The sequence below is a fragment of the Ammospiza nelsoni genome, chromosome 2 (assembly GCF_027579445.1).
Source record: "Ammospiza nelsoni isolate bAmmNel1 chromosome 2, bAmmNel1.pri, whole genome shotgun sequence".
Taxonomy (NCBI): domain Eukaryota; kingdom Metazoa; phylum Chordata; class Aves; order Passeriformes; family Passerellidae; genus Ammospiza; species Ammospiza nelsoni.
Genome location: NC_080634.1, coordinates 3,225,829 through 3,249,079, shown reverse-complemented (window position 1 = coordinate 3,249,079; position 23,251 = coordinate 3,225,829). Strand labels below are relative to the sequence as shown.

The 23,251-nt window shown below is 40.4% G+C and overlaps 1 protein-coding gene across 2 annotated transcripts; it reads left to right on the top strand.

Annotated features, from left to right (window-relative positions):
* Positions 1 to 399: 399 nt before the first annotated feature.
* PROS1 (protein S) lies at positions 400 to 21,575 on the top strand. 2 transcript variants are annotated; one of them, XM_059493686.1, is made up of 15 exons: positions 400 to 568; positions 3,664 to 3,821; positions 4,261 to 4,285; positions 4,597 to 4,683; positions 5,959 to 6,081; positions 6,195 to 6,317; positions 8,014 to 8,139; positions 10,176 to 10,297; positions 11,927 to 12,045; positions 13,389 to 13,578; positions 14,247 to 14,414; positions 15,437 to 15,605; positions 16,056 to 16,204; positions 16,921 to 17,134; positions 19,223 to 21,575. In XM_059493686.1, the coding sequence occupies exons 1-15, from the start codon at positions 508 to 510 to the stop codon at positions 19,366 to 19,368; spliced, it is 1,980 nt and encodes a 659-aa protein (XP_059349669.1). In that variant the 5' UTR covers positions 400 to 507; the 3' UTR covers positions 19,369 to 21,575. The 2 variants fall into 2 exon arrangements, with proteins under 2 accessions (XP_059349669.1, XP_059349670.1); XM_059493687.1 differs by lacking the exon at positions 400 to 568 and adding an exon at positions 669 to 1,016.
* Positions 21,576 to 23,251: the final 1,676 nt, after the last annotated feature.

The following is a 23,251-nucleotide window of genomic DNA, read 5'->3' as shown; positions in this document are numbered from 1 at the left end:
GACACACTTAATGGCGCGCACACAGACGCTAGGAGGCGGTGCCGCCGCCGACCAATAGGAAGGGGCGGTTCGCCCGGTGCCGGCGGAGGATTAGCCAATCAGCGGCGAGGATGCGCGCTCTGGCCCCCCCCCCCCCCCCCCCCCCCCCCGGTTGTCCGGGAGTAAACACCGGAGCCGGGGCGGCCCCGCAGCCATGGGGGGCAATGGGCGACGCCCGCCCCGTCCTGCTCCGCTCCGCGCCCGCCGAGCGCCCTCCGCTCCCGCCGGGGATGCCCGCCGAGCCCGCCGTGCGCGGCCGCCGCCTCCGCGGGGCGGGCCAGGCGCGACCCGCCCGCGCCCCCGCGGCGCTGTCCCCGGCGCCCTGGTGACGCTCCCGCAGGGAGGGCAGCGCTGCCCGGCCCCGGCCCAGCCTCCCCCCGCCGCGCCGCCGCCCCTCCCTCCCGCCCCCGCAGCCTCGCCCGGCCCCGCAGAGCCGCAGCCGCGCAGTGCCGGCCGCCCCCGGGAGCGATGGGGCCGCGGTGCCTCCCGCTGCTGGCGCTCGCCATCGCCCTGGCCCAGGCGGCGACCTGTGAGTGAGGCGGGGCGGGGGACGCGGGGCCGGGTGCGGGGCGAGGGGCGCTCGGTGCCTGCAGCCCCTCGGTTCTCCCGGGGCTCGGGCCGTGTGTGGGGTGAGGCGCTCCCCGCAGCGCTTCCTGCGGGCCGGCCGAGCCGGGGCTCCGGGCTGATCGCGGCTCAGCCGCCCACGGGACGGTGTCGGCACAGGGAGCTCGGCTCCCTTGCAAGGACAGCCCTCGGGAGATCGCGGTGTGCTCGGAAAAGTGGCTTTAGAGTGCAGTCCGGCAAGCCGCACTCGCCCTGCTTCTAAATTCAGACCTCTCAGCCTAAGAGCTACGTGCTCTCACATACAGATAAAAAAGAAGAAAAAAAAAAAAGTATTCCGTCTTTGACCCAAAAGTCTTTGAGCTTAATAGTGGAAGAAGGCAGTGTGGCCGAAAGCAGCAGAACTGCAGCTCAAAGTAAGCCTGTTTCTGGCCTGTTTTACTAATGATTAAACTGGCAGAACAGAAACCGAATGTTTACTATTCTGCAAGGTGCTGGGGTATCTGGCTTGGGAAGGCAGCAGTATCAAAAGATGAAAGTTCATTTTGTAATATTTTTAACAGGTCCTAAAATAAACCTTCTAATAAGCTTTTCTTAATGATCTTTTCTTCTGTTTTCATCACGTTTTTGCTTCCATTTATCTTCTCCACTGCATACCTTGTCATTTTCCTTAAGAGCAGGAAATGAGCTGTCCTGCTCATCCAAAATTTCTGTGGTCCATAATATTTCCAGTTTCCTATGCCTGGCTCTGAACAGTGCCAGGGATTTCTGGAATGGCAGGGGAGAAGAGGGGGAAGAAGAGAAAACAGCTTTTAAATGCAGCTGGTACCGTTCAATAATCATAAAGTTGCCTCTGCAAGCCTCAGTGCAGGTGGGTTTGGTCAAACATCAGGTGAGGAACACAAGGTGCAGGTAAATATTAGTGGCCAATTTTAGTTTGTTGGCTGCGCAATGTCCCTGAGGAGCTTTTCAGGATGGTCTTGTCACTGGAGTTACAGAGCTGTGCAAACAAGATTTTTATTTAGTTTTATTCAAATGCTTTCCTTGGCTGAGGCTCTAAGTTATGTTTAAGTGGTCCACTTTAAGCAGGTTTATGGTGGCATCTGCATGACAGAACAGCTGTAAGAAAGCACTGAATCTCATCCTCCCCCACAATTCTTTTTTTTTTTTTTTTTTTTTAATAGCATCACTTTTAGATGCTTGATAAGCATTCACTGCACAGTGGCTGTGCACCACCTCTGGAAATTGTTAGGCTCCGGAGTTGCACAAGGTTTCAGTGATCACCGCATGAAGCAGCCCGAGTGCATTAAGGGTTAAGTTGGTTTGGCAGGGTCAGAAAGGGGCTGGAGTTTCCTATAATCAGACTGGCAGCAGTCAGGATTTTTTGTTTTTAATAAAGGTCCTATCATAATCTTTGTAATTAAAACACACATGAATAAATACACTGCCAATTCTGTGCATGGGGATTGAAATATTTGCACTGAAAAAGCATGGAATTTGCTCTGAGTTACGTGTTTTATTTAAAGTCAGAAGTTACAGGAAATCAGTTTGGGAGAAGGATGAAGTGCTCTGATGTAGGGAAAAATACTTGTTCCCATTGCTCCACTGTACTGAAAACATGAAGTAGAAAGTGTTACATCTGTTTGTACACAACTGAAAATTTCTTGTCTTTTATTTACTGTAAAACTGTGTGAAAATGACAATGATGTAGCTAAATGACAATGATGTTTGTGGCGGTTAGAGATCTCCCATGGAAATAAACCCAGCAGCTATAATACACAATTCTCCTATTTCTGTTGTCACTCCTTTTGCCTCGGGACAGAGGCCTTTAATACGTTTAGGATGCTGTGGTTTTAGTTAAATGTTAAACCTGTCTCCTTTCAAGCCCTGGGCCTCATTAGCTGCTCGTTCTAGTCAGCTTCTTTGAGTTTTTTCTTTCCTGTTAGTGCAGAGAAGCTGGGAGCTCTTCTCTGGCACTTGGTTATTCCTCTGGCTTTGAGGAGTTGTCACAGGCAGTGCTGGATGGACTGTGTGAGCCTGAGTGGCTCTTTTCTGTGGAGCTGGGCTGAATATGCATGGCCACCAGAGCTGGTGTGTGCTGCAGGCGTCACAGCCCGCACACAGCTGGGCAGCTCTGACGGGTCAAGCTGTGCAGAGGCTGAGGAAAGCAAAGTGTGGTGCCCTCCAGTTAACATCTGTCATCTGCACTCTTTAACCCAGTCAGCTGGACTTCTTCCAGCTGTGCTCATCCGTTTTTCTCTTGATCACAAGCTATATTCCAAAAATTAAACCAGGCAGTCTAATTTACAGGCTGTTCCTGGAGTGTTGTGTGCTCTGCAGGGAACATTGAAGCAGACATCTTTCATTTTCAGTGTCACTTCTCAATGGTCACCACTTTTTAAAAGTCACTAAAATGAAAATAACCAGATACGTGAATATTAAGTAATGACTCATGCTGGGTCTGAAACATAAAAGCTGGCTAGGATTGTTTTACCTTGTGAAATGTGGATGTATTTATAGATGGTCTGCCTTGATATTCCTAGGATAGCATTCTCACCTTTGTCTTGGTCTTCACTGTTCTGAAAAATAAAATGACATTTATGTTAATTACATATAACAGGTAGTCTAACTTTCTAAGACATAATTTTGTTCTCACGCAAATTTAATAGGGTCAGAATATTGACTTGCAGATCATTGAAACTGGTCATATAATCAGCTTTTTTTATCTACTTGTTGCTTACATATCTCACTTTGAAATAACCATAATCTAGAAAAATAAATCTTGTCCTGAGTATGACATGTAAATTATGCTTCAGGCATGGATGCTCTTAGGGACAAATAGCACAGACTAAAGTTTTTTTTAAATCAGAAACAGCTCCCCCACATACAGAATCCTAGAACATTTTGCTTGCATTTTTCAAAACAATAGCAAACATCAACTCCTGACTAAGCATTTAATTCAGAATTTTGTGTTAAATTCTCATATTTGCTCAGTGTTCACAGCATTTTTCAGCTGTTGCAAAAAGAGATAAATAATAACAGAGTTGCTTTGTTTCTCCCAAGTTTTACCCCAGCAGTATGCATCTCAGTTCCTGCTGAGGAAACGCCGAGCAAACTCTTTCATGGAAGAAAGTAAGAAGGGAAATCTAGAAAGAGAATGCATTGAAGAATTATGCAATAGGGAAGAAGCCAGAGAAATCTTTGAAAATAATCCTGAAACTGTAAGTATTTCATAAGTATCTATGACACAGATAGCAGTTCTTTGCAGAGGGAAAGACAGAAGCACATGGAATTCACAGTTCCCAATAACAACATTGGGCAAGATCCTCCCATTTAAAGAGACAATTTTCAAAGTAGTTTTGACACCCAATTCATTTGCATTGCTTTCATTGTGCAAGTGTCCAACTCAGTGCAGTATTTTAATCTCTCCACTGAGTTTTAAATATATATAAATATATACTGTGTATTAAATAATCTTTTGCTTTAGCCCAAACTACAGTCATATAGAAAACCAGGCCTATATTCTGTGACTCAAAGTAACTTTTTCTTCTTCTGCAGTTATAATACCAGATACTTCAGAATATATTCGGTGATGTATTTTGCTGTCATTTTATCTACCTGAAATTTTTCTTAGCCTTTCTTTTTCTTTTCTTTCTGCAGGAATATTTTTATCCCAAATATTTAAGTAAGTACAAAAAATACCCCTAAACAACTGTAGTGTATGAGTCAGTGATGCTCTCATTTGGGTAATACTGGTTTAGTTTTTCTGCCCCTAGCACTGGGATGATTTCCATGCTGATTATAGTGCAGACAATGTCCTGTGTGCTGAGATCCTCACAGAGGCACTGAAGGTTGGGCTGTCATCAGCTGTCCTTAACATGCCCAGACCAGTTTTGCAATTCAGGCTCTTTGAAGATGCCATGCAGCAAGTGGTGTAATTTCAGTGCAAACGAGTTGTTTGGACCCTGAGCTGACTGTGTGGCTTTGCATTTGCAGGCTGCCTTGCCTCCCATCGAGCAGGGGTGTTCAGGGTGGCTGCAGTCACTCCAGACTCTCCGGCTGACCTGAGGGCTTGTGTCAAGGGTAAGTGCCGATGTTGGAACGCTCAGTGGCTAAAAAGCAGTTCACAGAGACACAAAACGGTTTAACTCAGGCAAACTCAATAATCAAAACCAGAAATTGACCAAAAAATGTGAGGTGAGACAGGGCATTTCCAGAGAAAGCAGTTTAAGTGACTGCTTTTAATTTTATAAAGATAAAGGAACACAATTGACTGCAACATGGAAGGCAGAGTTCTTCTGCAAACAGAATTGTCTTACACCAACCCAGCAATATTCCCCAGTGTGTCCTCTGTACTCTACCACATCTTTAACTGTTATGCCAAACCCTTTGCCTCTAGCAAGTCATGTTCTGTCAGGTAGACTAAGAGAGTCTCTTGTTAATTGTCATTTCTACCTTTACTCTTTGGCCTGTAGTTACATTAGCAGCTGAAAATTTCAAAATTTAAAAAACAAAACAAAACCAAAAAATCATCCAAATATTATCTGGAAGACAGTCATTGATTCCAAACTAAAGGTCACAAAGCATGAAACTTGGCATGTTTCTCAATTGTTTGATTTTTATGCCTATGCATTCACAAGCCCAGCATGAATTGTGTTCTTTCTAGTAAATTTACAGCAAGCCATTTTTACCACATTTCCTACTGTCACAGTTTAAACATCTCTCTAAACCTCCTACAGCCTGGTTATATCAAAGGAACTTTCAGTTGAATAAGAATACTTATCCCTAACCATCTGACACTGTTTTTATCATTGAAAGCAATGGAAGGCAAAAAAAATCCTTAATAATTACACTGCACATGGTCATGGCTGAACATGTTTTCCAGATCAGTTTGTAATAGTGCAGTAAATTACCAGTTTCTCCGTCTGACCACTCTTGAACAGAGAAATTCAACTCTCTAATCTTGAATTCTTGAAACTTTGATCTTTCTAGTAAAATTTGTGGTAGTATGATGGGGGCAGAGCACTGTTCTTTAAAAACTGAAATACATATTTTAAATATAATAATATCAAGTCTGGTCACATCTTGCAGGGATTAGCTTAACAAGTAATTTGTCTTCTAGTTTTTTTCTGCCTGAAAAAGAAGTAGTACTGGTGGCTTTGTATGTTCTCACTCACTTAAAAATTTTTGCTGACAGAGTAAGTTGCAAGATTGTTGTGGGGATGCTTCATGTTATATACATCAAGACCTTTCCTATTTCAAGACCTGTAGGAAGAGAAGAAAGAAGAAAGACTAAAGTGATTGTTGAGGAGAAATAACCCCAAATAACAAGGATCTCTCATGTTTTCCATCCCACAGAAATTTCAAACCAGTGCAGCCCCCTGCCATGCCATAAAGATGGATATAAGGACTGCATTGATGGACAAGCCAAGTATACCTGTGTCTGTAAAGCAGGATGGAGAGGAGAGAACTGTGAGGAAGGTACAGTCTTCAGTTTCATGGCATGTTGGTTCTCAGAAGCACAATTTAATATTTGCATCTGGTCAGTTGATGCCCTCCTGTCAGCAGAGAGTTTGATTCCCTTTTCTTTATAGACATAAATGAATGTGAAGACTTCAACGGAGGCTGCAGCCAGCGCTGTTCCAATTTCCCCGGGAGCTTCCGTTGCCTGTGTGAAGATGGCTACTTCATGCATTCCAACAAAAGGGATTGTGGAGGTAGGGAGACTTCAGGAGAACATCTTTCCATGCCACCACAGTGCCTGCTGACAAGAGAGAGGGAAGAGTTTGATCCAGTAGTTCCATAAATGCCTTGCCTCTGAAAAATCCAGCCCTGGTTTGGTTTGGCTGTTCATGCATTACACACTGCAGGCATTTGGGCAGCCAAATAATGAACCAGATCAAGAAGTGAGGAAAGAAAGAGGAATGGCTATAGATGAGATTCTGCTTCATTACTGGAGCTCCTTAAAGCTCATTTTGGTCTCACACCAGTTTCACATATCCTTTAAGCGCCCTGAAACTGAAATCTCAAGTGATACAAATAGCTGATATTGTTACTGTGGAAATTCTCTCTGGTAAATACGATTTAGGCTAAATCATTTCTAATTAGCCATGCTGCTCTTTCTGCAGTTTGAAGTTCATTGGGGAAGAAACTATTAATGAATAAAAAAAAACTCTTAAAGGAGAGAAAGATTTTTCTTTGATTCACCCAGCATAATTTTTTCTGTGCATGCTTGTGTCTACTGTTGGCCATGATCTACATGCTTCATTCCGTTCCAAATAAATACTGTGTATTGACATAATTAGCAGTTCTTACTGCATTTTTAGAAAAAATTACTACTTCATTCCATTTTAATGGAACAACAGTTTTGGATGATGTCAGATTTTTCTTTTGTCCGAAGACATGCCAGAATGACAGAAGTCTGTGGGTTTATGAAAAAGGGCAAGCAGATAAATTGGTTAGAACTTCCGTAATTCTTGGAAAATCTGGTAAAAAAGTTATCGAAGATAAAAATAGACTAATATACCTTAGTGCCTTCAGTGTTAGTTTAATCATTTGACAAACTGCATTCAAATATTTTATTACATGCAACTACAGAGTTAAACAACCAGGAATTTGGAATACACTTATTAACTATAGAAGAGTAGTCTGAATTCAGGGCAGCTTTGACTTACTACATTTCCAGGACTCCAGGCAAGCCAGTGGCAGAATCCCCTGTGCAGCACCATTTCCACAGCTGCTACAAAACCACAGAGAAAACCAGAATGATCCCTGCATCCACGAGTGGGAGTGAAGTGCTGCCAGGGATCTGATATTTTTCTGTCTCAAAGACACTTAGTAAGATTGATACTATACCCTGAATCCCACTGTCACATCTGCATTGGGAAAATGACATTGACAAATTGAAAACAAGACAGAAGATAGACACTAAAATGCTTTGAGGGATAGAGAGAGACAGTGAGGGACTTGAACACCTCTCAGAATAGCCAATTAAAAGAAAACTGACATGAATTGATTGTAGCATGGAAGAACCTCTGATTGCATTATCTCTTGTCTTTCTGGGTGTCTTTTTCTAAGATGGAATTTTCCTATGCAGTCTGGTTTACGTTTTGGGAAATTTATAGCCTGTTTCTCTCTCTGCCTTCCTAGACATGCATCCCTTTCCCTGTTACCCACATGAAGGGATGGGAGAGAAAGGCAAGCAGAGAATTTTTCACTGGGGGCATGCAGAAATGTCTTTTACAGCCCTCTGGAAATCTTTCTGGCTGTAGCTCTAGTCTGCTGTGGCAGCATGGTAGAGCTACCAAGAAATTTTGCCAACCTCACTCAGTTCGCACAGTGTTGGATAAGGTTGGGAAGAAAATGGTGTACAAGAGTGGGAGCTGTTTTTTAATAACTTGTTTGTGTTTCTAGATATAAATGAATGTGTGCTACATCCAAACATCTGTGGGACAGCCACCTGTAAAAACACCCAGGGGAAATATGAGTGTGAATGTCCAGAAGGCTACACATATAATTCAACTTCCAAGACCTGTGAAGGTGGGTCTTTGCTCCAGCTCCCCCTTTTTCATATCTTTCATCTTCACCTTCCCTCTTCCTTTTTTAATCCACTTCTATACCAAACTCAGCTCCTCATCTAGCAGTGCATTTCTGAATCTTCATATTCTTTATTAAATTAATTGTTGTCAGGTTGTATTACATGACAGCATGGCAGTTCTCTAAAGTTTTTTTTTTAATTTTTTTTTTATAAAGATCTCAGATGTCAAATAAAACTATTCCTAAATACTCAGAGAAAAAACTGTGAAAAAAAGGAGCTGCTCCAAAAGAATCTTTCCTGAAATGACAATCTTGGAAAAAAATTTTCCAAAGTTCTGTAACAATTATAGCAAAGTTGAAAAGTATTGATAGCTTGCAGTGAAGTAGCAAGAAGCCACTCATACAAAGACCAGAACTTCTACACTGTTAGAAGTGTTTGCATATTTGTCTTAGAATATGCATAATTTCTCTGTACTTGTTAAAGTTTCTGTTTACTGCACATCAGAAATTAAATTTCAGTTGTAAACAGATAGGAAAGCTCTTAGAGTTTTACAGTGAAGATGAATCTTTTACACTGTCAGTTTAAGGAAAATCTATCAGTGATTTCTATTTTAAAAGCTGCCTTGCATTACTGCTCAGAAGGACACAAAAGCAGCTTTCTGGTGGCTATGAATCTTTAGCTTCATGGCTTTTGCTGCAGGTCTTTTGTGCCAAAGCTCTGCACAGTGGCAGTGTTTACATATCCAGGTGTCAGCTCTTTGTCCAGTTACCATGGGGTTAAAACACTACTGACAATTTTCTGTTCCTGCATGCACCAAAGTGAGAAAAACTTCACAGTAATTAATTTTTACTCCTCTCAGGGTTTCCTTCAGATAAATCCAATTTGATGCAGCCCGTGTAAGTGTTGTGTTTCTACTGGGACATGGATTCAGGAGGTTGCAAGATGATGACATTCCAATGGGGAAAGTCTTACCTCCCTAGCAGGAGGATTATGCTGCTAAGCTTTTAGACCTTGTTGTAACCACATTAAATGAGTCACCAAATCCTGTCTAAGGACAGGATTGTGCAGCCTGACAGGAATGTAGCCTCACAGAAATACTAAATGACATGAGCTTTTCATTGTCATATTGCTTGTAGGTGGCTAAACTCAATTATGCTTATTAGGAAAATCGAATTTACATACATTTGTGCACAGCTATCTCTATGATGACAGATACTATTAGACTGAAGAACAGAACAGGGTTTGTTACATTTTTCATTACCTATCTTCCTCCAAGCAACAGCAAAAAAAAAAAGTATTTTAGTCCTAAAAACCTCCATATTTAAATGCATGCATTGGTACAAAATTTTTTCTTCCCACTAGAAGAAATATTGGTTTCAGAATAAATGTTGCAGTTGCTTTAATCTGAAGCCAAATTCACCCTCATTGGAGTCTCTTGTCAGGGAGAGATTTTGTTTCTATATTAGAAATGTAAAATTTACATTGGCTGTTTAAACAGCCTTTCATTTCTAAATTACTTATTTTACACAACCTACTAAATAAAAAATGAAATTCTTTTATTGATTTAGCTTAAATCAGCTCAAATCAGACTATTCTTCTCCACAAATAGATACTATCTGAACCTGAGGCATTATGAGACTATTCTATATTATTTTAAAAGGTATTTTGCCCTGAGATTATTTGGAGTTTATATTAATAAAGCACATACTTTCTTCACATATTTGCCCTACATACTTTTAATAATCTGAGCTCTTAGCATGTCTTACAAGGAAAGCAGAAGATCTGACCCAGAATGGGATTTGTGCCATCTGTGGTAGCAATTTATGATATCTCTCACTATTCAGCCACCTTGTGCCTCAGAAATCAGACCAAATTGTCTCCTACTCTGCCATCTAGGCCTCTGTCAGATTACTAAATCACCTTATGGATTCATATTTTTCCAGAGAACCTCTCTTGTCTGTTAGTCCATTAATTTGTGTTAGTTTTCAGTCTGTTCCATGAAAAAAATCAGAATTCTGTCTGCTTTGATTTTCCCTAGATATTGATGAATGTGCTGAAAATATTTGTGCTCAACTCTGTGTGAACTCACCAGGAAGTTACAGCTGCTATTGTGATGGCAAGAAAGGGTTCAAGCTCTCTAAGGACATGAAGAATTGTGAGGTAAAAGTGTGCTATGTAAAATTCCACGTGGAAAATCACAAAGTTTGGTATTTCTTGACGAGAGGATAACTTAGATTAAGGAAAATAGGAAGATATTTGAGAACTGATTAAAAATTCCTGAGAAAATGCTGGGGATTCTGATCTATGGTTTGGCTCACAAAGCAGCAGGGATTTGGATGCCATTCAGTTCATGCATGCTCATTTACAGGAGTCCTGTCAAAAGCAGCTTGCTTTAGCCAGGCATCTTTATTCCCTGCTGCTTCCAAAATAAGCCTCAGCTTTCTCCTATCAAACAAATAATTCCTGCTCAGCCCACTCAGAGACAGAATGTTCCTTTTGTCCATATGTTCCCAAGTTTTCGTTTGTGCAAAAGTTTTCACTCACTGTTTCAGAATTATTCTCTTTGGATTGAAAAAAACCCTGGATTGTTTTCCACAGTTCTCATCTGCCATAGCTTAAGGAAAAGCACTCAGTAATACTTGCCAGTTGGAGAACATCTTGCAGCCAAAATGGGCTGCTCTTGATCAGTTTGAAAAATTACACTTCTTAGGAGCAGAAAGTTTGAAACTCCAGAGAACTGAATTCAAGGATTGAAGTCCAAGGATTTTTTTTCTAAGTGGTTCTCTGTATACTTTGAAAAGTTCAGGCAGTCTGAGATGTCATATGAAGTGAGCTCAGATAACTGCCAACAATAAACCACTTCTAACAACAATAAAACACTTCCAACAGAGTATAACAAAATTTGGCTTAAACTGCAGGAACAAGATCTGACACAAGTTACAGGATCTGTGTATTAGGTCTTGTTTGTACTTTCTGAAATTTAATGAACAGCACTTGGCAGTTATTTAATTTTATTCTGCTCATCCTTGAAATGTTGACATGTAATGAGGCTCTTATTTTCAGTACTGTTGTTCAGTAGTGATTAATTCTCTATCTGAAAGTTAGTTTCATGCCTTTTAATTGGGGAAAAAAAGTTCAGTCAGCTGAAAATACATTCAATCTAAAGACTAGTGACGCCAGCAGCCACAAAATGAAGTAGCCATAAAATTCAAGGAGAGCACCTGTACATTTAATGGAACTGCTGCATCAGGCATAGCAAAATCAGAGTAGAAGACAGTCATGCAGTGTTTTGAGGGATTCAAATTTGATCAAAGAGGCTTTGAGGCTTCTACTTGTCCATAAGCACTGTGATTCTATAATTTCTCTTTAACAAAGTCAGGTACAGCTCTTGTCTGTTCCCTTCTAACACCTGAGCAGGTTTAGGTTCTGCAGAACTTTAATAACAGAGCTTGGTAGTTCCCTAGAAGGTGGGTGTCATATATCCTTGGGGAAAGAAAAGTGCGTGATGGAAGATTGGAATTCTTAATTCAAAAATGAAGTATTTAAATATTAGTTTCAATCTACCAGAACTGTGTGTCATCCTGGATTATCCTCCAGCAGTTTAAATAAGGGATGTTTGAAGCAAAAGCACACTATTTCATTTGTACATAGATATTCAAGTTTTAAAAAACCAAAAAACCCAGAGGTAAGCCATTACTTTAAAAATAAAAAAGGCTAGCAGGCAACAACAGGAGTTGCTTCATAAGCTATCACAATGCATTACAGCTTTTTTTTCTTTACCATTTTCAGTCTGTTACTGAGTGTATCCCACTGAATCTTGAAAAGAATTATCAACTGCTTTACCTGGCAGAGCAATTTATAGGAATTCCTGTTCTCTACTTAAAGTTCAAACTGCCAAATGTCACAAGGTAAGCATTTGTTATTGATAAAAGTATGCATTGGAATGATATTTGTTTCCATTAATTTTCTGGAGGTTTAGGAAGAATGCATTGCATGCTTAAATTATATCACCATCTCCCCCTTGGATAAGATACCTTTACATGATGAATGAACAAGAAGGCATTTAGAATTATCAACATAAAATTCAGAACTTAGATGAAAATAGTTACAGTATGGCTTCCAGTTTTATATGGGAATGGCCACAAAGTCAGGCCATTGCCCCCTGCCCCTCCCTGGGCTTCCTCTCACACACAGAGTGTCCCAAGGACACTCACAGAGCACAGTGCCTTGTCTGGCAGCAGCTGGATGATTTTCTTTACAGCTGTCAGAGCGATTGCCCTTGGCACTGACCCCTTTATTGCTCTTGGACCTCTTTGCTGCAGCAGCAGAAATTGCAGCGTTCCTGACTTAGTGACCGAACAACTGGAAGGTAACAGCAGCAGCAGCTGTGGAGCTGGTGATCCCCAGAGCCTCAGAACCCCACAGAAGGACATAAATACTGAGCACTCTGCCCTCTGCCGCTGTTCCAAGTTGACCGGGCACTGATGCTGTCCTGGAAGAGCTTTCAGAGATGATAAATGTTTGAAGTAAATACAGAGCGGGTTTGGGTGCGTCTGGCGAGGGACAGCCCCATCTAGGGGACACAGAGCAGCACTGCGAGGGACAGAGACCCAGTTCTGAGTTAGAGCTGCCTTGCCAAACCCCACCTTCCAAAATGCTTTGATTTCTCCTTTCATCCTTAGTCTGTTTCGTCTAATCCCAAAAACTGCTTTTACTCTACTTCTACTCTCCTCTACTGCACAGTAAATCCTAACTTTGCTACATACAAACACTCAACCTAGATCCAGCCAACAAATCCTCAAATGAGAGCATGAGCAAATTCCTAGGTCATAATTCTTTCAGGACAGCACTTGGCAACCTAGCTGTACTGAAGCACATCATAAATCTTCTATTTTGTCTGCATCACATTGATAAAAAATGCAATAGGGATATTACATCTCTCTTCTTGCTCAGGGGACTGGGATATCCTTCACAAGTGAAGGTCAGAGTGAATTTGGGAGTTGCACCAAGGTTCTTTCAAATCCCAGGTCAAGGTGTTAACCTGGAAACTTCCCACTGGATTTGAGTGAACAAGGCTTATGTTCCATCCTGCTTTTGACTAACTGTGCAAAAAATCACAACTGCTCAGATATAGAAACACCAAAAGTTATTATCTCTGAACCTTTCTCTAACCCTACTAATGAGTTATCCTAGGCTGTACAATATTTCACCTTTCCTGTGTTCTTATTAAGATTCCTTCTTCACAACTCAGATTTACAGCAGAGTTTGATTTCCGGACGTACGACGCAGAGGGGGTGATCCTGTATGCAGAATCCCTGGACAGCTCAGCGTGGATCTTGCTTGCTCTTAGGGATGGGAAGATTGAGATTCAATTCAAGAATGAGTTTGGAACAAAAGTCACCAGTGGAGGCAAGGCCATTAATGATGGACTGTGGCATATAGTAAGTTGGATTTTCTTCTCCCACTCACTTCCTTTTACTCACTGTGGGAGGATGCTGATAAAAAAAGGAGGGAGAAACTGAGCTAAACTAAACCACTAAAAGGCTTAAAATGATGCACTCAAACCCCAGGTTTAAAAACCAGCCAAGAAATGCACAGGCATGCCTTGCATTAGGAAATTCCGCTACCTTTTAACAATCAAAGAGAAGATAATTACCTCTAGCTATGAACATAGCAATTATTAATTTTAAACATCAAAAGGAAAGTGGCAGGATATTCAAAACTGTGATTGCATGGTCAAGTGCACAGTTATTGGATACTCTGTGTTTAGAGCAAGTTTTACATCATCTAGACCAAAAATTCATCTTGCTTTTCAAGCCTTTACAGCTGAGATGAAAAGCCTTTCTCACACAATCTATAGAGCACACCAAATTTTTACTGTCAGTTAGATTTTGTTTGTTACCCTCCTGTGAATGTCCCTAGATATAGGCAGCTGTCCTGCATCAAGTTTAAATACAATTTAAATAGTGACTGCACTATTTTACAAGGTTTTAAGAAACATTAGTCATGCTTCACGGGGCTTACATAATTATTTTATTAAAAATTTAAAAATTAATATATTCTACATTTTTGTATGTGTGTATAAGTAATTTTTTGCATTTTATTCCAGGTATCAGTTGAAGAATTAGAACACAGCATCAGTGTAAAAATAGCTAAAGAGGCTGTGATGAGTATTAACAGCCCAGGAACTCTGTTTAAACAATCCCAGGGTTTCTTGGAAACCAAGGTGTACATTGCAGGATTGCCTCGCAGGGTGGGCGGTGCTCTTGTTAAACAGGTAATTAAATAATAAGGCTAACCTTGAGTGATCATGCTCTGTTCAATTGTGTACTTCTGGAAGTCACAGAAGAAGCAAGCCTGGCATGGAACCCAATTAGAAAATAAAAATGTGGTTATTAAACCACTGTTTTGAAAATAAACATGTGTGAAGCTTTTCAGTCTGCTTTCAGTAAGGCTTCACTTTCAAAAACACAGCACTTCTGGTCTAATCTTTGAAGATTCTGTGGCCTGTTTGCTAATATGGCTTTAAGATTCCCTAAATCACACCACTGCTGCTGCTGAGAGTGCATTTCAGGGTGATTCATGTCCTGCTCCTGGCTTTTGCTAAGCTCTAAATGAGTGCAGCATTCAGTGTGCAGGCAGCACAGTGAGCTTTCGTTTTTACATGGTTTTACAGCAGCCCAGGCTGGACAAGGCCCATGATTCTTTCAGTCTCCCAGCCTCCAGAATGGCTACAGTCAAATTGTTGCAACTGTCTTCTTTACAGTCCTGGAGCCTTCAAACTAATTGGCAATCTCAACAGAGAGTTTAGATTTAAAAAAAAAAAAAATTAATGTAAAAAATGAATTTTGCTCAAAAGCAAAGCAGAGAAAAAAATCATGGAACAGTACAATAACATCCAATAGAAAACAATTCCAAAAATTTCTTGGCACTCTAGTGTAAAGATAAATCTTTGAACAAGGAATATTGCTAGTGATGATTTTCTTTCAGCTACAGAAAATTTGCTGCCCTTTTGTCCAGGTCACAACACGAGCTTTAAAAGTAGAAGCAATCTCTTGTTGTCCAGATCCCTGGCAGCAAAGTGGGAAATGCTAAACCATAAATACCTTTTGAAGGCTGAGGTACCAAATGCCTGCCACTCAGTTTTCTCCCAGCATCACTGCTGTAACCTATAGCATTGTTAAGATTGGTATTGCCTACATAGAAATAAGCTATGGATATGGAAAAATAATGCCTCATTATTGACTTTTTTATACCAAACTTTGGGCTCAAACCTCCAATGCTGTCATTCTGCTGTAGATTAACCCTCGTCTGGATGGTTGTATCCGGGCCTGGAACTTGATGAACCAGGGACATTCAGGAGTAAATGAAGTTATTCAAGAAAAACAAAGCAAACACTGTTTAGTATCAGTGGGGAGAGGATCCTTCTACCCTGGCACTGGAATGGCAGCATTCCAGATAAACTATAGTAAGTATTTTTCTATTCCTGTGGTTTTTGTTGGACTGAGTGATGGAACTGATGAAATTTTAAAAGGAAGAAAATAAAAAAAGGCACACAAACTAAGCTATACACTTCTGCTTTCACCAGTGATTCCCTTAACTTCTGTTAGGAATCTGCTTGAATGAGGATTTTGATCACAGTAGTGTCATCTGTTCAGTTTCTGGAGTGCTTTACAGTCAGAAATTTATTTGCAAAGGTTGGCCACTATTGAAGATCCAGGATTAAAGTTATTTGGGTTGGTTATTTTTTTGTTTTATCTGCTTGTGTTTCTTTAGAATCATAGTTCTTTCTATAAGTTCAAAAATTTAGCACTACCTTTTCCACAGTAGGGAGGAGATTAAATACTAATTTTTAACCCCATATTAATTTTTCATCTGCAGGTGGATTTACTAATTTCAATTATTCTCTTTAAAACAGATAATCTTGACAGTGCTGAAGATTGGCTAATAAATGTGACTCTGAGTATTCGCCCATCCACAGACACTGGTGTTATGTTTGCCTTGGTTTCTAATGAAACAGTGCCTCTTGCCTTGTCCATAGTGGACTCTAACTCCTCTGACTCACAGGTGATCTTACAATTCTCCTAGCAGCTGCCAGGTGGAAAATCAAACTAAAAAAAAAGCTACTCACACACTTGCAGTGCAGCTGGTACCCTCAGTATTGTGAAAATTAGATTGTGTAATAATGTGCAGAAAATATCTGTCTATTAATGATTGCTGCAGCAGTGACTAAGCACTAATCACTCATGCCAGGGAGATTACATTATGCAGTCTGAGCTCAGATCCATCCCACCATGTTTTCCTTAACTTTTCCTTCCAAATGCACAGAGCAGAAAGGGAACTATGACAGCAGTGTATCCAGTAAGAGCATTATCTTAATTCTAAATTATAAAATTATTTTGTTGTCCTTAAGTTTCCATTAATATCCCTCTACATCTGCCATCCCAAGCTAGAGCATAACTGCACACCATGGTTAATGCAGTTTTTTTTTCCTCCAAATAAAAACCTGTAGTGAACACTTGGGTACCTTCAAAACTGTAGGTGAAACAGGATTTCACCTCAGAACTGTAGCCAAAGTTGTTCCCTGTAAAACATTCTCACTTATAAATTTAAGAATGGCTTTCATCATCAGAAGTGATGGTTACACATCAGCTTTTCCAGCTGAAGGTATCAGTATTTAATATTTTCTTCTACTTGCAAGTACAAAGTGCACTAAAGCCAAGTATAATGATTTATTAAAGTTGCATATGACATCTTTGGTGATCTACCACTCTTCCATCTAGAAAATCACTGTGACCATTGGGAACATCATTGTTGCACAGCTGGAATCAAAGAAATTATGCACCCCCAGAAGAGTGCAGGTTGGACTACTAGTGACCAAACAGGAGCTTGACCTGGCTGTTGATTCACACACTGACAGAAGCAACTCCGAGCAACTCTCTACTCTGCATCAAGCAATGATGGCAAATGTTGTCACCTACCTGGGTGGCCTGCCAGGTGAGACATCTTTCTTTTCATTCATTTCATTATTTCTACAAGCCTGATTTTATTCAGCCTTACCCATGCTAGGAATAGCCTACAATTATTAAAAAAAAAAAAAGGTTTTTTTCCCCTCAAGTGCCTCTTGTTTCCTCCAGCCATTTCAGCTTTGGAGGCAGCCAGCTTTTTAACAGTAGCATTATTTGGACATTAAGACATGGCTCTCTAGAGGTTTCAATTTGGAAAATATGTTGATTTTTGAGTTGGGTGAGCAATGCGTGTTTCTGAAATGCCACCATCTGGCACAGCTGAGCAACTGCATCAAAAATGTAAGAAAAGCAGGCATTTGTAAATAATCCAAGTGTCAGAGGTGCAGAAGGGGAAGTCAGGAACTCTGAGCAAGAGATGACTGGAAGTCTTTATGAGACAGACAATGTGTTGAAACAGCAAATATTTCATTCAAAGCAAGCTTCAAGTTAACATTATTGAGACATATGTCAACATTATGTCCTTATCACAAGGATTATTTTTCCCAGGAAGTGTGCACATATTTCTGTATAAATAATTTTACTTCAGGCTGCATCAAGGGGCAAAAGAGCATTGCCCCAGATGAGAAATAGTCAAAACCTGAATTAAAACTTGTCAATTGCTAGAGGAAAGGTGCCATGGTTACAGTGTTGCTACTTGTAGAGCTTTTCTGTATCCTGTTATTATTTTATGGTGAACGAACCACAATTTCTAAGAAAATGCTACAAATTTGACTGGCATGTTTTGAATTGACAAGGAATGAGTCAGTATTTACTTAGTAGAGGTGAGTCAGCAGTTTAACAGAGCCACAGTAACTAAGATTCCAATCATTTCTTGGGCCTCTTCATCTTTGTGATGCTTAAATGACTCTTTTTTAGTACTGCCAGCCACAGAGAAATCAACATCTTGAGAATGAAGAGTTTTGCATTATTCAGGCATCTCAAAGAGATAAGAAGCAAGTATTAGTTACTTGCTGCTCCTTAATCTCAGTTGCTTGTCATCTCTGTTTTTAAGTTTTAAAAGCTATCTTAAACATGCAAATTAACACAATAAAATAAGCAAACAAAACCCCCCCAAAAAACAAGCCTCTGCATTCAGAAACCCCATGCATTTCATGAAGACCATAAGTCCCTGTTTTTGATACCCCTTTCCACAAACTAGTAACAGTGGTGGGAGTATTCCCCTGTTATTTCAGCACAACCAGTGCAGGTTAAATGAAACTTCCACGGTTCTGTGACAGCAGTGTTTTCCTCACTGGGGGAAAAAAGCAGAAGGGAACAATTCTACAGGACTCTGCAATACCTCAGCTAACAGCAAAATAAAAATCAGGAGAAAACAGCATTTCTTGTTCCTAAGATAACCACATCGATCTCCTAAGGAGGGATAGGGTGATTAACACCTGAAAAAACAGAGGGTGCTTTTGAGATCAGCTCCTAATCATCCTCATTCTAATTGCTGAAGGTACTTGCATCCCTTAGGTCTACCTTGTAAGAAGCCAGTTGTACCTTAAGACTTGTGCTTAACATATTGTTTCCTGCAAACATATCCATGATCTGATGCTGCCCTAAGCCAAACAATACCTAAACGAGCAGCAGATAAAGTGAGTCTTTCACAGAGAATTCACTTGGAAGCAGCAGTGAGGAAGCAGGAAAATGTGTGAAGTTCCCAGGGGTGCCCAAGTGAGAAGCTGTAGATTTGAATCTAGAGTAGCTTCCTGGCAGAAGCAGGACAGTTCTTTGTGTGACCTCTAAGCCCAGAAACAGCTGTTTGTAGCTCAGTGCAGGAACAGTGGGCTCCAGGAAACAAACTCTTGTTGCACAGGAAAAGCTACTATGGAAAACATTCCTGGAATCCATTTTCTGGATGCATATTTAACATTTTACTGGCCTTTCTCAGCTTTGCTGACTTGATCTTGATCTTAAGGGAGAAGAACTCAAGTGTTTCCTGCCAAACTGCTGCCTTTCTCCCATGACTGGATAATGGATGGGGAGTGGAGTATTCCCCATGTTTTGACTGACCTGAAAAATCCATAGGAACTTGCATGCCTTGGCCTAATGAACTGAATGTGTTTCTGTGCAGATGTTCCTCTGGGTGCTACACCAGTGACTGCTTTCTATAATGGCTGCATGGAGGTGAAGGTCAACAACAGACAGCTGGACCTGGATGAAGCCATTTCCAAACACAACGACATCAGATCTCACTCGTGCCCACTGATCATGCAGTAACTGTTCAGATCTTAATTTAACTTTTTTCTCTTTCAGATGTAATTTGTGTAATTAGTCTCATGCCATAATGGAGCTTGCATTATTTCATGCAAGATGTGCCAGGGAAATAAGCAGCAGTGTGGTTTTCTCCCTTTCAATATAGAATGGAGGGAAAAACCCCTCTCTGTTCAGCTGGAAAGAGACAATCAAGATCAAAATTTTGTAAAACATTCTTTTATATATCAGTGGGAAATCTTGAAGCTAGATTTATCTTTCGTGTTCATGCTATGTCCTTTGACATATTTAGCTTGGACAGAAAGTTTAGAAATTTCTGTTTAGAAAGAATTTTACATCTTCTATTTCATATATCAGCACAAAGATACAAGTTGCAAATAATTATAATGTATTAGAATCTAAATGAAACCAGACTTACTAAACTTTTTCAAGCATAACATGCAAAGAAAAATCCCTACATGTTTTGTGATACGTGCTTTTGGTAAAGGAAAAAATATCCTGGAATCTATAGCCCAAACTCTCTGTGAATATGTTTACAGGTTGTTTCTATGGTGGTAAAGCAACTTCAATATGGAAGTGTTTCTTTAAGTAGCTCAGTTTTTGAAAACAGTTTTGGTAATACTGGACCAGCTTTAATTTTTCTATCTTTAGAACCTAGCTTTAGAGTTTGAAAAGAGTTCTGGATCAGGTCAGGTCATTTACTTTCAAAGTGGGCTAAAAAACACCCTAGGCAATTTTGAAAAACAGAGGAAATGGCATCAAGGAAGGAACTCTGCATCACAGGACATCAATCTGGAATTTGCTGAGTAAAACCAAGGAATTGCAGCAAATACTTCTTCCATCAAACCTAGCACTGTTCAACATAAGCACAGTCTGATGATCCATCATATTCCCTTTATTTAGGGTAACCTTGCCTTGAGAGAGCTCCAGAACAGATTTATTTGTGAGCCCTGCTGCCACTGAAAGCCTGAATTTTGCCAGTAACCTCAGAATGTAAAGCCATATTTTGCTCAGCCAACTTTAATAAACCAACAGGTAATTAGAAAAGTATTGCTTTCCTCAGGTGTGCTGATTTGGAGCATTTCCAATATTCCTTTAACATCCTTTGAGTGTTCTTGCCACTTCCAAGCTCATTTTCACAGCACCAGAAGCCTCCCTGTGCAGCTCACCTGGTGGTTTTGTTAACCCCAAACCAAATAAATTGCAAGAGAATTGCTGTGAGGTATAAATATATCCTCTCATCCATCAAGCATGGACATTTATCTGCCAGCATTGCTGACCCCAGCTCTGCTGTCCTCACTTCAGACACTGAAGTGGATGTCCAGAAGGATGGATTGTGACAATATTCATTTGGAGGACTGCCTTTCTTCAGGGATATTCTGAGTGGCATCAGGGAGGTTTTTCCAGTGTTAAATGCAAGGGTCAGTGCAGATCTGAGCCCTCTCTCAGTGTTATTATTGCTTTGGCTGAACTTATTGCTAACTTCACTTCCCACTTGGGTAGTGCAATGCAGGATTTGCTCCCAGCTTCCACCCAGTACAGCCCAGCAAGAGGCTGACACCCAGGGGCTCATTGCCATTAATACAAGGCCATTTTCCTGGGATGGCATGGAAAACAAGCTTGGAATTCTGACTCCATGCAGGGGAAATCCTTTCCTGCAGTCACCTTTCCCTGCTCTTCCACCATACCAGCACACACACTCTGCCTGCAGGTGTTAGTTGGAGAATAACTTGACTGAAACAAGCAGGTTTGGCATGCATGGCAGAGCTGAATTGAGACTTTTGACATCACATAAACACATGATCACTTTATTTATGATATCTCTGTGGCACCCATTAATCTTGGAAAGCCCCTGGGTCAGATTCTGCCTCATACAACAAGCACAGAAAGTAAGAGAGGAGGAACACAAAAGCAAAGTGTCATCAATGTTCTAAATGCTTCTGGCCTGCAGGAACAGAAGAAAAGGTTTTTTGCTGTTGTTTTCTAGAGATTTTTATAGGTTTTGTTTGTTTAAATATAATAAATTGTATAGAAATGAAAGGAAAAACCAGTCACTTTGTCACACAGACACTATTTCTCTTTGTTTTCATGGAATAATACTTCCAGGTTTTGTAGTTAATAATGAAACCTCTGCACTTCTTTTTTAATGTAAAAGTGCCTCCCTATTGTAAGAATTAAATAAAGCAGCATTTGCAAGTTTCTTTTCATTTGAAGTTGTATTTGCATATTTTTGTTCATTTTTGCTGTGCAAGGCTTGTTCTGGTGGTCTAATGCCTTACTCAGGAGATTGTGATCACCTTCAGCATCAAAGAAAAGAACTGGCTCCAATTAACATGCTATCCAAATAGGCATCCATATTCTCTAGATAATTAAGTTAATTAATTGTTTAATAGTACCTGAGGAAATTGGACTTTGCTTAAAACTGCATGTGGAAACAAAGAAGATGAGGGCAAGTAACTAATTCCTGCGTTTTCTCCTTCATCAGATGTATTTCATTGTATTTTAAGGCATAATCATTTCAGCAAGGGCCATTCAGGGTTTATTCAGAACAGCTGGAGCTGCTCTGCATTTTCAGCTCCTGTGCACTTGTGCTACAACTCCACATGTCCCAATTTCCTTCAAAGTGAAACCCAGTCCTGAAATCGCTCCTCAATTACACTGCAGCAGTTTAATTTACATGCTTTAATGCCTGCATGTTTTCTGGTGGATTGAGGGCTCTTGATGCTCAAGATGGGCTCTAGATCATCTTCAAAGAAATGGAGGCCACGCTCACTTTTATAATTTTAGTCCTGCCTGTCACACACTGGTGATACTGGTCCTTTAATGTCATTCATCATACGTACACACTTAGTGTTTTTTTTGCCTCAGAAACCTTTTTATATCAAAATTACCACCCTGATTTGGACACAATTTTGCATTTCACCTGCCAGAAATAGAAGTTATGTACCCCTCCCCGCCCCCTAAACAAACACAAAAATACAAGGAAAACCATAACAGCTAATACCCAATGGATAAGTAAGTAATGCACCACTTTCTGAGTAAGAACCTGAGTAAGAAATAAGAGTAAGGCACTGAGATGTTCATGCTTTTGAAAAATGCTTTCAGTCCACAAAATAGCTGTAACATCCTTATTAAACTGGGCACATCCTCTGCTCAAGGGGCAGCTAAATTTCAGTAGAATATGTGAATAAGCAGCTAAATTGTAAGGGTGTGTTGCTTACAGGCACTTAGATCTACTAAGTGAGTGCAAATTGATGCAACTCTGTACTTAATTATGTGACTTAAAAAGAAAAGTTTTTATGGGTTTTTATTTCCCCAGGAATTTCTAATATCTCAACAAATAAAGAAAAAAGTCAGAAACACAACCCACCTCAGTGCACTGGCTTCTGTCCACTCTAGCTGAGCACTGAGGGGAGGGACACACACAAGGAACCAAAATGACCATTCAAAAATAACACTAAACTTGAAACAACCTCCCCCCAATCCAAAACACACAATAAAAAGCACCAGCAACACCACCACCCTGCATGAGGAAACTGAGCAGGTGTGAGGGCTGCAGAATCGGGGAGGAATAGTTCTAGAATTCATCAGATTGATCATCTAAAATTCTTCATATTTAAATATTTTAACATTTAAAATATTAAAAACCTTCATTAGTAGGACACAAGACACATGCTAAACTACATGCAAATTGTTTTAAGTTTTGGGTAACTTACAATACCAAATAAAGATGGCTTTGCTTAAAACATGTCCCAAGAAGGAGCAGTTTATCTATAAAACAATATTTCTCACTACCACTCAGCTATCTTACCTCTCCAGCAATGTTTTTTTTCTCCTTGATTTCCATCAACCAAAACTCAGCTCACAGAACAGCTCACCAAGCCACAGC